At 44.3% G+C, this 16,112-nt stretch overlaps 1 protein-coding gene across 1 annotated transcript in view; it reads left to right on the plus strand.

Annotated features, from left to right (window-relative positions):
* LOC128343998 (uncharacterized) overlaps positions 1–16,112 on the plus strand; it is an 81,453-nt gene that overhangs the window by 14,450 nt on the left and 50,891 nt on the right. The window contains exon 4 of the mRNA XM_053293436.1: positions 10,164–10,358. Coding sequence (XP_053149411.1) covers positions 10,164–10,358 — 195 coding nt within the window. The remainder of the gene's footprint in view (positions 1–10,163; positions 10,359–16,112) is intronic.

Below are 16,112 nucleotides of genomic sequence, written 5' to 3' on the forward strand. Positions count from 1 at the left end.
AAGATCATCATGTCCCCCTTTTGTGAAGAATTACTGTGAAGGGAAGAACAATGAGTGTGTTAACGTTGTTTATGACAAGCCACACTATGTCTCTGTGAGCAAGCACCACACTGACACAATCACTTGGACCAGTTGGACCAGGACAAAAACGTGCCGTTCTGTTTTGGCAAAGTGATTGTGAAGCTACACTTTCACCCCAGGAGAGGCCTACAACTTTAAGCGGGGAGGGGGATGCCAATTCTGAAAAAATATGATGACCCCACCCTTTACAAGAACTATTAGAGGGCCCAGGCTGGAACTGCCCTTCCAGGCTACATGGGTGCCCCAGTCATGATTGGGGCTAGAATTGGTGGTATATTCCAGAGCCTTTTCCAGAAAGCTGTCCTTCTTTTGAGTCAGGGGTTGGAAATCATTAAGCCACACATTAAAACACCAGCATGGGGCATTGTTAAAGATGTGGTGGCGCACACCTCCCAAGCTGTTCTGAGCACGATGGATCCTGCATCTTTCTCACAAGGGGGTGGGGGTCAGGACTGATGTATATCAAAAGAAAACAAAAAGCATCACATGTGCAGCTATCAGGACCTCCCCAACATCTTAAAAGAAAAGGGTTGAGCCAGGAAAATCCTCAGAAGGGTCAAAGGCATCCTAAGCAGAAGAGGAAACATGCTCCTGGTGACATCTTCTAAGTCATAATGGTTTTTATACACTGCAGCTCAGAAGAGTGCATGAAATCTATACTAGACGTTTTCCAGATTGCACCAATACAAACAAGTCTTGAGAGAAGCATATTTGTTGAGGTGCCACCGCTGACCGCACTAACAGACACTGCACCTTTGGGTGTCTTCATTGCTGGGGTGGGGATTTTTACTTGGCCTTGAATAACATGCTTTTATATGTTTGTGGTAAAATTGTCAGAGGATGGAACCAACCTGGCACAGGATGCTGCTGTGGGGCTAGTGAACTACCCAATTGCAGCCTTGTTTAGCCAGGTTGATTTGTCCCTGGAAGACCATCTTTGTCAGTCAGAGCAGTAGCACCTACCCCTACAGGGCATTCATTGAAGTGATGATGAATTACAGTGAGACCACTTTTTCAGCACAATTTTCAGCTGGCTTATTTTATAAAGACAGTACTGGATTCCACAAATCATCCGCAATAGATTGCAAAAATTTATTTATTTATTTATTTATTTATTTGAAACATTTGATATACTGCCCACTCTGAAGACTCTGGGCGGTGTACAAAAACATGCAAAACAAGACAGCATTAAAATTACATTCTAAATAAAACTAAGGTAACTAACGGGGGGGGGGGGTAGATAAACTACAGGGTAAAAGCCTGGCAAAAGAGAAAAGTCTCCAATAAAGATATAAAAATCGACAAAGAAGGAGCTAAACAAATCTGCAGGGGAAGAGAATTCCAGAGAAGTGGGGTGGCAACTGAGAAAGCCCTTTCATGGGTTCTAGCTCCCCGAACCTCTCAGAAATCGGGGACCGACAAAAGGGCCATCTGACCAGATCTGACCGGATGGGATGTAACTGGATGGGAGAAGCGGATCTGTAGGTAAACAGGTGCCAAACCCCGCAAGGCTTTGAATGTCAAAACCAGGACCTTAAATTGAACTCGGTAGCGAATAGGCAACCAGTGCAATGACTGCAGGAGAGGTGTACCCTGTCATATTTTCTGGCACCCATAAGTAAACAAGCCACTGCATTCTGGACCCGTTGTAGCTTTCCGATCGTCCTCAAAGGTAACCCTAGATAGAGGGAGTTACAATAATCTAGGTGGGAGATAACAAGGGCATGGGTCACTGTCATTAATGCTTGCCGATCAAGGTTAGGGTGTAATTGATGAATCAAATGGAGCTGGGCAAAGGCACTTCTGGCTGCAGCCTCCACGTGCTGTTCAAGCAGGAGGTGCAAATCCAAAAGGACCCCCAAGTCATGTACAAGCTCTTTCGGGGGCAGCGCCACCCCATCTAAAACAAGGTTCACATCTAACTGATGGCCGGTATGAGGGCTGAGTAAGAGTAGTTCAGTCTTGGTGGGATTCAGTCTGAGCTTATTTTGATTCATCCAGACCTTAACAGCTTCCAGGAATCGAGTAAGCACAGAAACAGCATCTCCAGAATGGTCTGGGATGGCAATATACAGCTGAGTATCATCAGTGTATTGATGAAATCTCACCTCAAACTGGGAAATGACCTGACCCAGCGGCTCCATATGGATGTTAAAGAGGACAGGGGAAAGAATTGAACCCTGGGGAACTCCATAAAGGAGTGGCCATGGCTCAGAGCATCTGTCCTCAATGCATACTGACTGGACACGCCCGCTAAGGTAAGAACAGAACCACTGTAAGACAGTGCCCCCGATACCCAACCCACGCAGGTAGTTAAGGAGGATAGCATGATCGATAGTATCAAAGGCCGCTGAGATATCTAGAAGGACCAGGAGAGGGACACTACCTTCATCAAGGTCCCAAAGAAGGTCATCTACTAGAGCGAGCAATGCTGTCTCTGTGCTATGCCTAGGCCTGAAACCCGACTGATAAGAATTAAGATAGCCAGTTTCCTCTAAGACCCTCTCAAGCTGGGCACATACAACCCTCTCTAACACCTTCGCTACAAAAGGGAGGTTGGAGATTGGTCTATAGTTGTCAAGAACCTCAGGGTCCAGGGAGGGTTTCTTCAAGTGAGGGTGAACTATCGCCTCTTCAAGGGCTGGTGGTATGAAACCTAACGAGGAGTTAACCAACTCCTGTAGCCAAAATTTAACATTCCCACCAGCTGTTCTAACCAGCCAGGAGGGACAAGGGTCCAAGCAACATGTTGCCGGACTCATACCTGAGAGAATCGTGTCCATATCCTCGACCAACTCAAAGCTGTCCCATATAAGATCACAGGGCAGAATATCTGATCAGATCCTACAGAAGTAGAGTCCAACTCTAGCCGAAGGTGGGTGACTTTATCAGCAAAGAATTGAGCAAATTGATCACAGCGGCCAGATTGAACATCTACCGGTTCCTCTCTCCTAAGAAGGGAGCGGGTAATCCGAAATAAGGCCGCTGGACGAGAGTCAGCTGATGTGATAAGAGCGGAGAAATAGTGGGATTTCACCACTCTTATCGTCCTAGAATATTCCCGAATATAAGCAAATAGTTGTATTGGGTCATCTTCGGCACCAGTTTTCCTCCAACGGCGTTCCAAGCATCTTTTGGTCTGTTTCATCTCCCTAAGCTTCTCAGAGAACCAGGGAGCCGGGATCCACGAACCGTAAGAGGACGCTTGGGAGCAATTTTGTCTAACGCCCTCATGGCTTCAGTGTTCCAGGATTCCATGAGCTGTGATGGAGAAACGCCTACAGATTGCAAGGGTTTGCAAGGATTGCAAAAATGAGGGTTTTATTGACAAAGCCACCTTTACATCTGAAAGCCGGAAGGTGGACCTATTGGGCCACAGAGGCGTAACTAGGGAAAACGGCGCCCGGGGCAAGCACTGAAATTGCCACCCCCCCTCCGCCGCACTCCTTCCCCCGGCCGCCCCCGGAAATATGGAAATGTGTCACAGCCATAGTCAAATGTGGGTTGTGGGCTGCATCCGTGCAAGTATACTGGGACAGGAAAAAGGAAACATGAGGCTACAAGGCTCTTTAGAAATACATATTTTAAAGAAATGTCTTGCATACCAACAGCCTAAGTTTGCAGTCCTCATGGCCAGAAAATAAATGCTTTTAAACATAGTAATAGGTTTTGTGTCCCAAAATGGAAAAGACAAGACAGGTATTCTAGTCTTTTCCATCATAGATATTCTAGTCTATTCAAGATTTATGCTTATATTATAATAGAGACTTAAATTATAATAGACATATATTCTATGTTTATTAATTCTATAATAATGTCTATTTGTAGCACACTTTACGTTGGTTGTATTCCTGGGAAACTCAATGGCCACATTCAGCCACCATTATTTGAGCCATGATCTCCTCCTCTTTCTGCTTCCCTCTCATACACAGTCTTAATAAATAACCTCCTGGTTTAATTAAATCACCGTTTGCCTATGCACCTGAACAGCAAAACTGAGGTTTGGGCCCTTCATATACCAGAATTGCAAACCACACTGTATGATCCTAGTTTGGAGGGCTTACTCAGCAGTTTATTGGATGTAAGCTGTGAATGTGAATGCATCCAATTGGATTGAACGTAAGGGCAAGTTATGGTTTGATTACGTAGGAAGCTGTCTACAGAGTCAGATATTGGTCCACCTAGCTCACTATTGCCTACACTGACTGGCAGCAGCTCTCCAAGGTTTCAGGCAGCAGTTTCTCCCAGCCCTACCTGGAGGTAGGGATTGAACCTGGGATCTTCTGCATGTTATTTGCAATTACATCTGACTTGCTTGAAATAAAAACACATAAATAAATACCCCCCAACATACATCTGACTTGCTTGAAATAAAAACACAGGCAAATCAAAAAGATCATGAATAAGTAGGGGTGAGATTTTTCTTTGTTTTAAAAAAGCCTTCCCAATTTCCTCTTATTTTTAAAACTCTCTCAAAGGAAAATATAAGTTTAATATGTAAAACAAAATACACATTGAATGAAAAACCGTGATTAATTTTTTAAAAACTATTAAGTATGTAATTAGAAGGATTCCATTACATTAAGATACCAATTTCTTTAAAGCCAGAAATAATACCTACTGAAACTTTAATTATTTAAACAAGGAGAGAAAAAGGCATGTTATCTTCCCTAACAAAGATTAAAATCAATTTAATTGGTTCTCCACTGCCTTGACATGATTCTCGCTGTGAGTCAAGCAACCAAAAAGGGAAATTAATATCGCAGCTGTTAATCAAGTGATATTTGTGCACTCCATCTTATTAAAGCTACAGGGGCAGAAAGAAAAACTTCCCATTGCTACTTTTTGGACCAATTTGTTCCCACTGTATTAAATGGGATTTCCCCCCCTTCAAAAATATAGATGCTGTACTTATGTTTTGGAGACAGAACATCTACAATATGCACCAAATGAACAAGGCTGAAAATGTTGTAGACTGTATGTTGCTAATAAAAATCTGCTATAAAGAATAAACCTAGTATTAATCCAGACAGACTGAACATTATTCAAAAATTATATTAATGAGTTCCAATTTAAATTTGCCACCCCACCCACCCCCATGCTAAGGGATGATCCAGAAGTTGTAATTATTAGCAGAGCTGCAAAGATCTTGTGTACTAGTACTACTAGTTTCCTTTTGCAATCCCACCTCTGCAAAAGGAAACTCAAGCATGCAAGCCAGGAGAGCGACTTGTGGCTCCACTTGCATTGCGTGAGTTTCCTTTTGCAGAGGTGGGATTGCAAAAGGAAACTCGCGCAATGCAAGTGGAGCCACAAGTCGCTCTCCTGGCTTGCATTGCGTGAGTTTCCTTTTGCAATCCCACCCGGACTCACACAATGCAAGCCAGAAACACAATGCAAGCCAGAAACTCACACAATGCAAGCCAGGAGAGCGCCATTGGCTCCACTTGCGGGCAGCTACCCTCGGTTTAGGGGTGGGGGGGTGAAGCCTGCTATGCAAAGCACAGAAGAGCTAAAAGGAGGACGTTATGCAAGGGAGTAGGGGCATTCTCTCACACACAACACACACGGGGAGAGAGAGATTTGAGCAATGAAACTTACTTTGTTAATGCAGAACAGAAGAATAAAATGCAGCCAGAGGGCAGTGTGGTGGGCAAACGGCAGGCAGGCAGAGTCAGAGAACGTCCCCAGCAGCAACTGCTCTCTCAACTAAAGCAAGCTACTCCGCTGCACTCCTTGTGCATGCAGCAAGCAGGGAGGGAGGAGCTGAGACAACCAGCATGGTAGGCATGTGTTCTCCGGCAGCCAACGGGAGCTCCCGCCTGCCGGAGATCTCCGTAATGACAAAAAAAAAAAAAGTCACAAAAAAAATTTTGGCACTTTTTGGCACCCCCTGCCAAGTGGCGCCTGGGGCACGTGCCCCCCTGCCCCCCCTATCGTTACGCCCCTGTTGGGCCATCTACACACCGATGTTATGTTTCAAGAAAAACTGCTTTTAAACTGTGTAGATGTGAAAATAAAATTACCACATAATAAGGACACATTCTGTCTGATGGCAGGTGGAGCTAACCCCCACTACAGGCTGTGCCTAAAGTGTAGATTGTAGCTTTTCTGGTGTTTTCCTACTTAGGAGAGGGGCCTTTTAACTGCTGTAGCTGGTGTTTGGGGACCAAATATATCTTTTCCACATATTTCATTAATGTTTAGTTAAAGACTCGTTATCAAAGGAATTGTGATACTTATCAGTGGAGCAAAAAGCCCTCCAGACTGTTTGACCAAAATTTTATTCTTTCTCAGAGACACGTGCTTGTTACTCAGCTTTTTAATTAAGCCACACTTTTTTCTTAGCAGATGCACTTGGCGTGGACACCACACCATGGAGACAGAGGAATATTCCCTTTTAAGGTGTTCAGAGCAATCTCTGATATGGCTGCAATCAAATCATCAGAAGCTGCACACAGTATGGCCTTTGTCTGACGTGGTGAGGCCTTAATAAGAAGTTTTAAGAGGGCAAGGTTTCTCATCACGCAGGTGGACATGTCTCTTTTCAGAGGGTTGCAAACAGGAATACCTGTGAAAGCATCAATATGGGCCTCTTTTGTAGCCCCCTGTGCCTTTTTCATAGTGTATACCACTGGCCAGTTAGGTGGGGGAAGGCTGTTCTGACCCTATAGGCCTCAGAGGTTCAAGGGGTTTAAATCCACAACTAAATAACCATAAGGCTCATGGGTAGCATAGTGGTATGCCTCAGTGAAATACCTGACATTTCCAGGGAAAATCTAGAGAGCCAAAGTAATGATCTGTACATTATCCTTGGAGTTTTTAAAGAGCACCATATACTTAACATTAAGGCTTATGGTATGTGCAGATGTTCCTTTGCAGAAAATATTCTGCTTGATGGGGAAAAAATGCTCAGATTCCTGTGGTGAACAAACTCAGTGAAGGCCCTCTCAATTTGTTGGCTGTCAGATGAAGTTTCATGAGATCATCCACTACAAGAAAATAGGTGGGGGGGGGGGACTAGACATCATCATCAAATTTCTCAAGCAAACTTTCTATAAATGTAATGACAGAGCAGTTCTTTGTACAGAGGTTGCCAGCAAGAGTAACACCACACAATTTTTTCAGGCATCACAGATAGCACAGTGCAAGCATTGTCCAGCATAGTTTTTTTTTTTTAGAAAAAAAAGTTTTCCCAAAGTTACTACATCCTGCCAGGATGGCAGAGAACGGATGTTGCCAGCAAGTATCCATTTTAAAACCCAAAAGGCAGAGTCTTAAAACCCTTAAAACTCTCAATGATGACACACTTATCAAAAACCACTCTCTGCTTTTTCCTCAAAAGTTTTATTTCTATCCTCCATCTCTTCTTGTTTCTGACTATACCATTCTGCTCCACCACAATTTCGTGAGTAGGTCCCTGTGCTGAAACGTAGGGGGGGGGGGGGAAGCAGATCTTTAAGGCGCTCAAAGTTAATCTTGTGATAGTTCGTAGTATTTCAAGTAAACCCCTTAACTTTTATACAAGCTGTCCCCCCCGGACAACTTGTAGCCATAATTTAGGGCCTGTGTTCACGAACTGTGTTATGTACTGATCTAGGGGCAACTCATTTCTCAGCTCACCTAAAAAGTGTCCAAAAGTGGGGTCGTACTGGCACTCATGAGTCACATAGATAACAGAATCTGTGTTATGGTACAAGCAGCTGTCCTGCAGTTTGTCCATGATGGAGTACAAATGCAGGCAGGCATATGAAGTTGTAAAACAGGCTAGAAAGTCATTAGTGTTTCTTGAGGGTGTTAGACACTCCTGGGCATGTTTCCAGGACACACAACTAGTTTAGTCATCAATGAATTCACACATAGAGACCTCATAGCTGTCACAAAAGAGTACTGAAAAAGCTGGTTAGGGTCTCTCACAATGGAGGTATCAGACATGTTCATCTTCTGAGCAAATTTACCCCACAAAGAATTTAAGAAAAGTTTGGCAATCTAGCGCTTGGCAGGGTTGACTTCAATCTCATCTGGTGATAAGCACACCCCTTCTTTTCCATAATAATCAAGGATGCTTTGTCCTCACTGCTAACACACCACTGGGCATAGCCAGATGCCTCCTGCTTTGGCGGAGAAATGTTTTTATATACTCTGAAAAGAGATGGTCAGATCTCCTTTCAAAATGCCATACCTCATACATCTGTACAACCCTATACCCTTTAGCCACGGCCACCTCCAATTCCACTGTGTACCATGTCCCTACCAGGGCCCTTTCCTCATCATTGTGCTCACAGGGCTCTAGCTGTTGTGAGCCTGCACAGAACCCGCACAGGGGAAACATTAGCTTCCCACTCACTTGACATGCAAGATGTGGGAGAAAGAGTCTGCTGGGTGGGTTAACTTTCACTTTGGCAATCCCAAAATAGTCAGAGAGCACCCCAAAGTTATCATAAATTATTTCAGGGTGCCCCTGATGAAAGTGGTGATTTCTCATAATAAAATGATAGAGCAAAGTAAAATCCACATAGTGGATCTGTTTGCCCCTCTTAGCCTCATAATACATGCATACACATCCTGTCCTACCCCACAAACAGAGCATCTCTGGAAACTGCTTCTGTTTCAGAAAATGCTTCACCTGATATTCATCCTTGACCATTTCTGTCCACTCATGCTCCTATATGGAACAGACTTCAAAGCCCAACTTTTTAAAATTATATCTGCTCTCCTGTCAGTGCCATTGTGGAGAAAGCCATAGGTTTCTGCTTACATAGGATGCTGACTGTGTGGGGAATAACACTGGGGACATCCATGTCAGAAGCAACCATTAAATTCAATTCAAAGGTGATTTTCTACCACCACCACCCCAACAGAATAACCATCTAAATAATATATCTGCCCTCCTCTCAGTAGCATTATGGAGAAAGCAATAGGTTTCTGCTAACATAGGATGCTGACTGTGATATGAGCAGGCTGGCTTGCCCCTCCCAGGAATTAAAGGAACAATACAGGGAAGTACAGAGGGAAGTACAGACAAGACAAACTGGAACACAGAAAAGATATAATTCCAAGAGCACAGTATTTGCTGCCAGTGAAGTGGCAAACAGCAACCCAGCCATGAGAGACTGTCAAATATGCTCACGTACTCAGGAAACTGGAGAAATAACCTCTGTACTTCCCTCTGTTGAATACAAGAAATGACTGTTGAATATATAAGGCTCAACAGAACCAGGAACCAATCAGGCTTCCCTGAGTCAGCAGTTTAGCTTTCTTCCCTGTTATCTCCTGCACCTGTGTGAGTCTCTCTGAGCTTGCCTCTTGATATTTCATCTCACTATAGATGGAATCCCAGGCTCTTCCACATCAGAATTCAAGTCTGGCAGCTGTTGAGAATCCTCAGGTCCTGAGTCTGGTTTCTTTGCCAAATCTTGCTGCTGTGGCTCACTAGCAGGTGAGTCTTCCTGCTCTGAGTCTTCTGATTCCGAAGTCTGAGCCATGACAAAGGGTGGTGTTCACACACACACACAGAGCTGGTAATTTTTAATGATCTTTATTGAAGGTTTAATGGTTACATGTACAAGCACTTAAGCATGTAAGCAAAATACTTATTGCTTTCATTTCCCCAGGAATTGTAGTGTAGTCTCTCAATAACAGCTAGCAGTATCTCCCAGATTACTTTCCCCTTGCCAAAATACAGAGCTTCAAAAATCACTTTGGCCTCACTAGAAGCCAGTGGCTAAGGAATTCCATTTCTGTGTAAGAGATGTCTTATCTTTCGCAGTTGCTTAGCTACAACTCAAAACAATTCTTACTACTCCACTCTGATTACATGCAAACAATTCAATCAATGTTTCCCTTAACTAGTCCAATAATTTCTATGACAGTTAAATCAAATCCATAATATAATGCAAGGCAATTTCAATTCTTCAGAAAAAAGGTATTTCTTTCTTACTTTTAGGCAGGCAATCTACTAAATGCTGAATAGTTTTAAAATCAATTTCCTCTAATTAAGGGCAGCTAAACAAAGGCCTGTCTCTTAGCTGCAGGATGTTATCTACAATTTGTTCCCAAACATTCCAAGGCTGTTTTGGCAGAGAGCAGAAGATGCTAATGCTGAAATTACAGTCTCAGAAGAGGGAGTGAGAGAAGAGAAGAGGAATGCTCATTACATCAGTTTGGGATGGAGGAGAATGGAAGGGCCAGAAAGAGAAGAGAAGAAACAGATGCCGTTTCCTGTCAGCCGGCATAAGATGGCTGAGGCGGAGAGCTTCACTGGAGAGGCAGACAAGGTATAGAAACTAACCTATGGGATAGGGAGGAGAGAGAGAAATATAGAACAGGTAGTTAGTTTGGAAAAGAATTGCTGGAATCTGAAGGCTGTATCCAGGCATATTTACCGATCTGAACGCGAGGTCTTGAAGGCCAGCATTGGCGGCATGGCTCAGGACTGAAAACGGGGTAGCTGGTATGTGTTGGAGTAGAAACCCTTTCTGAGTAGCTTTTTAGTCTATGAGGCACAGGTTTGCTACCAGAGAGGGGTTACCTGGTGCTTCTTCCATGAAGTAAGACTATGCATTCCCTTTCTGTTTGTGAAGCATGCCCTTCTTTGTTCTCCTGTGGGAGGGGTAGGTCTCCTTTTTATAACTTCTGCCAAGCTTGTAGTCATATCTCAAATCCAAGACAATCACATCAATTCCTCCTATGTCTCCATCCTTAATGTAAACAAATTTGCCCCTTCCCTGAAACTCTCTTGTCATATGTGATCAAGAAGCTTGTCACCAAGTTTTGGGCTTGATATTGTTTACTGATTTTAGATGGAACATTCCTGTTTATGCCAGCTTGACCGGGCTGTGGTCAGTTCTCAAAACTCAGTTGGCGCCTTCTAGTCCAGAGAATGTTATTAAAAGATAGCATGCAAAGCAAATTCAGCAGTTAACTGTGTGAAAATATGCACCCCTAAACTATACAGGTACATGATATCTAAAATGTGGTTTTCTAAGACCTTCTAAATATGATTCTCAGCATTTAATATAATTATTCTCAGTGTTCAGTGCCTATCTCAAACTAAGCTTCTTGCTTATCACTTGACAAACGCAGTGCAAAAACAAGTTTCAGGCCTTGACTAAAAAGCAACAATTGCCTATAGAGAAAAACAATTCCATTCAGTTACTATAGTTCAACAGAATCAACGTGCACATTCTAGTTTCCACAATTCCAGAAAAAGGCCTCAGTCTTGCTTTTGGGTTCTCAGAGCAGACCCCAGTTCCAAAGAGGGGTTTGCCAGCTTGTTCATATCAACTGTGTGAGGAATAACAGCAGGGACATACATGCCAGAAGCAGCCGTTAAATTCAAAGGGGATTTTCTTCTCCCTCTCTTAGCAGAATAACCATCTAAATAAAATTCCTTGACACCCCCTGATGCACTCAGCAGGGGTTGGGGGATCTCAACTTTAAATTCTCCACCATTCAGAGCATGCTGAATATGAGTATTTTCCTTGTGCATCATATATTTCAGCCATGGTCGGAGAATCTTTTACACCATTTATGATAATTATCTGGAGATGGGAGTGCGATCTCATTATCATTCAGATTGATTGATTGTTAAATTTATATACCACCTTTCATTAAAAACAATCCCAAGGCAGTTCACAAAAGTTAAAAACATACAATAAAAATGACAGATAAATGTATTAAACTAAAAATATGAAACAAATCTGTTTTAAAATATATAAAATACAAACATAAAAACTATACACGAGTAAAAACACACAGAAGCAGCAATTAAAAAATCATGTAAAGGCCTGGATAAAAAGCCAAGATTGAACAAGCTTTCTAAAAACTGTGATGGACTCCAAGGAGTGAATGACCACTGGGAGAGCATTCCAAAGTCTGGGGGCAGCAACAGAGAAGGCCCTGTCTCACGTGCACAACAACAGAGCTTCCCTCATTGTCGGCACCCAGAGCAGAGCCCCCCTCAGATGATCTCATCAAGCAGGCAGCAACCCTTGGGAGCAGGAGGTCCCTCAGATATCCTGGGCCCAAACCATTAAGGGCTTTAAAGGTCAAAACCAGCACCTTGAATTGGACCCAGAGACACACTGGTAAACTTTGCAGCTCTTTCAAAATAGGTGTGACACCAGGCAGCTCCAGATAGAACCCTAGCTGACACATTTTGCAATAGCTGCAGTTTCCGGATATTCTTCAAGGGCAGCCCCACATAGAGCGCGTTAAAGTAATACGGCCATGTCTAAGGCATGGGTAACTGTGGTCAGATTTGCCTTCTCAAGAAAGGGACACAGCTGGCGCAATAGCCGAAGCCGTATAAAGGCACTCCTGGCCTCCACGTCCATCTGAGCTTCCAAAAGCAGAGCTGGGTCCAGTAATACCCCCAAGCTGTGTGCTTGCTCCTTCAAGGGGAGTGCAACCCCATCTAGAACAGGTAGAATCACCTCATCCTGATTGGGTCTTCTACTGACCAACATTACCTCCATCTTGTCTGGATTCAGTCTCAGTTCATTAGCCCACATCCAACCCATAACGGCCTCCAGCCCCCGATTCAGGACATTCACTTGTAGCGGTACAATTTTAAGCACACACTGGCCAGTGTGGGATATTGGAAGGGATCAATACTCACCATCTCCTTGACAGTTTTCTCCCCAGGGCATATTAGTTATCTTCCATGTCATCTCAACCAGCTTGTGTTTATATTTTGTACAGTCCTGCTCCATGGTATCTACATCTTGCTGACAGTATTGAGCCAGTTCCTTCTGCATGTCAACAGACTGTGATTTGTTCTGTTCATACCACTTCATGAATCCCACTCTTTCAGCTGGCATCATAGTGTCCACCCCATACTCCTTTGGTTCTGGGATCTTCTCAACATAACCCCAGTTTTCTTTCTTTATTAAAGAAATGTGGAAAATAGCCCTTGCACCCCTGAAAACGCATAGCTTTGGGTAGTTTTGCTAGAGCTGTGGGCAGGGGGCAGAGGGAATCTATAAATTTTATACCCAACCTTTTCAGCATAGCAGTTTTCCACCCTGAGTGATCAACTCTACATCAATCCCTTCTTTGATTAGTTTCCCCAAAACCAGAATCCGGTCGTATCCTCTCAAATTATTTGCTAAAAATGTACAGTCCTTAAAGCGACTAAGGATTCTGGGAACTGTAGTCAGCAACATCAGGGAATCCCTATTACAGGGAACACTGATCCGAAGGGCTCTCCTGAGGTCCAACAATGAACTCAGATTACAGAATTCTGCCAGGAGTGCATTCCACAGCCCAGGAGCAGCTACAGAGAAGGCCCGCCTCTGAGTCACCACCAGATGAACTGGTGGTAACTGAAGATGAACCTCCTCAGATGACCTTAATGTGCGGTGGGGATCTTGCAGAAGAAGGCGCTCTCTAAGATAACTCGGACCTAAGCCATTCAGAGCTTTAAAGGTAATAACCAACACTTTGTATTTTGCCCTGAAACATATTGGCAGCCAGTACAACTGTTTCAAAACAGGCATAATATGGTCTCTCCAGGTTGTCTCAGAGACCAATCTGGCTGCTGCATTCTGAACTAATTGAAGTTTCTGAACTACATACAAAGGCAGCCCCACGTACAATGCATTGTCAAGCCTAGAGGTTACCAGCTGATACACCATTGTTTTGAGGTCATCCTCATCAAGGAATGGATGCAGCTGCCAAATCAGCCAAAGCTGATAGAAAGCACTGCTGGCCATGGCCTCCACCTGAGAAACCAGTGTGAGGCCTGGGTCCAGGAGTACTCCCAAGCTACAGTACCTGCTCCTTCCAGGGAGGAAGCACAGGAACCCCATCCAGCACAGGAAGTTCTAACTCATCCCTCAAATTCTCAGCCCCTACAATGAGCACCTCCGTCTTGCTTGGATTCAGTTTCAATTTGTTATTCCTCATCCAGCCCATTACTGCCTGTAGGCAGGCATTTAGGGAATGAATGCCATTTCCTGATGATGAAGATGAAAAGGAGAAGTAGATTTGGGTGTCATCAGCATACTGATAACACCTAGCACCAAATCTCCTGGTGACCTCACCCAGCGGTTTCATGTAGATATTTAAAAAAAAATGGTGACAGAATAGAGCCTTGAAGGACTCCCTATAAAAGCTCCCATTTTGAGGAGCAACTGTCACCAAGCTCCACCATCTGGAATCTACCCAAGAGATAGGAGTGGAACCACTGCAAGGCAGTTCCCCCTATCCCCAACTCCCCCAGGCGATTCAGAAGGATACCATGATTGATGGTATTGAACGCCGCCAAGAGATCCAAAAGAACCAGCAGAGTCACACTCCCTCTGTCAATTCCCCGGTAAACGCCATCCATCAGGCTGAACAAGGCTGTCTCAACCCTGTAGCCACCAGTTCTAAAGCCAGTTTGAAATGGGTTTAGATAATCAGTTTCCTCCCAAACTGCCTGGAGCTGGTTGGCCACCACCCTCTCGATCACTTTGCCCAACCAATGGAGATTGGAGACTGGCCTATAAATATGTATTGCTAAGGGGTCCAGGGAAGACTTCTTAAGAAGCAGTCTAACCATTGCCTCCTTCAAACAAGGAGGAACCCTGCCCTCCCTCAGCGATGCATGTATGGTATTAGCAAGGCCACCTCCAACAATCTTCCTGCTAGATAGAAGCAGCCAAGTCGGGCAAGGATCCAGAGAACAAGTGGTGGGCCACACCACCCCAAACAGCTTGTCCACATCCTCAGGAATCACAGATTGAAACTGATCCAATCCAATATTGCAAAAGGGATTGCTGGACACCTCCTTCATAGACCCTGCAAAAGTAATAGAGTCCACGTCAGCCCAAATACAGGAAATTTTGTCTTCAAAGAACCCATTAAAAGCACCACTGCAGAATATTTCTGGGGACTGGTTTAAAGCAGAAAGAGAAGAAATCAAACTCCTCACAGACCAGGATAGTTCTGCTGAAAGCGAACCTGTGGATGCAATGCACGCAGACCAAAATCTCTTTTTTGCTGCACACACCACTACCACATAAGCCTTCAAATGGATCCTATGCTGCATTCTGTCAGATTCAAGCTGAGTTCTCCTCCTGAATTCCAATCACCTACCCAGCCACTTCAGCCCCTGCAACTCTTCAGTATACCAAGGGGACATTTTAGAAGCAGGTCGGAAAGGACACTTAGGAGTAATCGTGTCTACTGCCCTGGTGAGTTCCCTATTCCAGGTTCCCACCAGGGCAGCGACAGAATCACTGGCAGCACCAACTCTGAAACCCTCCAAGGCTTTTTGGAATCCTACTGGGTCCAGCAGCCGTTTTGGACAGACCATCCTTTTGTAAACTGCCTTGGGATTGTTTTTAATGAAAGGCAGTATATAAATTTAACAATAAAATAAATAAATAGGTCCACTACCCCTGCAGGGGTGGATTGTGGCTGTGAAACCAACCTTAACCAAGTAGTGGTCCGTCCATGACAATGGGGAAACCATAGTATCCCCCACCCACGGAACACCCTCCTGATCCAAACAAAAAACCAATGTGAGTGTGTGGCCAGCAACATGAGTTGGTTCAGAAACTAACTGGGATAGGCCCATCGTTGTCATGGCCACTATGAACTCCTGAGCCACACCAGACAAGCCAGCCCCAAAGTGGATATTGAAGTCCCCCAGCACCAAAAGTCTAGGAGACTCCAACACCAACTCCAACACCAGCTCTGTCAGCTCTGATAGGGAGTCAGTTGGGCAGCAGGGTGGATGGCACACCAACAGAATCTCCAATCTATCCCTATTACCCAGCCTCAAAAATACATACTCAATATAAGTCAATTGTCTCACAGGGGCCCTGGTAAGGGAGATGGTATTCTTATGGACCACAGCCACTCCACCCCATCCCCCGCCACTTCTCCTAGCCTGCTCCACAACAGAGTAACCTGGTGGAAGAAGCTGAGCCCACACTGGACCACTTGCCTCCCCCAACCTGGACTCAGTTATACATACCAGGTCAGCTCCCTCATCCACAATCAAATCATGGACGATTTCAGTCTAGCCCTCAGTCCCA

The sequence above is a fragment of the Hemicordylus capensis genome, chromosome 2 (assembly GCF_027244095.1).
Source record: "Hemicordylus capensis ecotype Gifberg chromosome 2, rHemCap1.1.pri, whole genome shotgun sequence".
Classification (NCBI taxonomy): Eukaryota; Metazoa; Chordata; class Lepidosauria; order Squamata; family Cordylidae; genus Hemicordylus; species Hemicordylus capensis.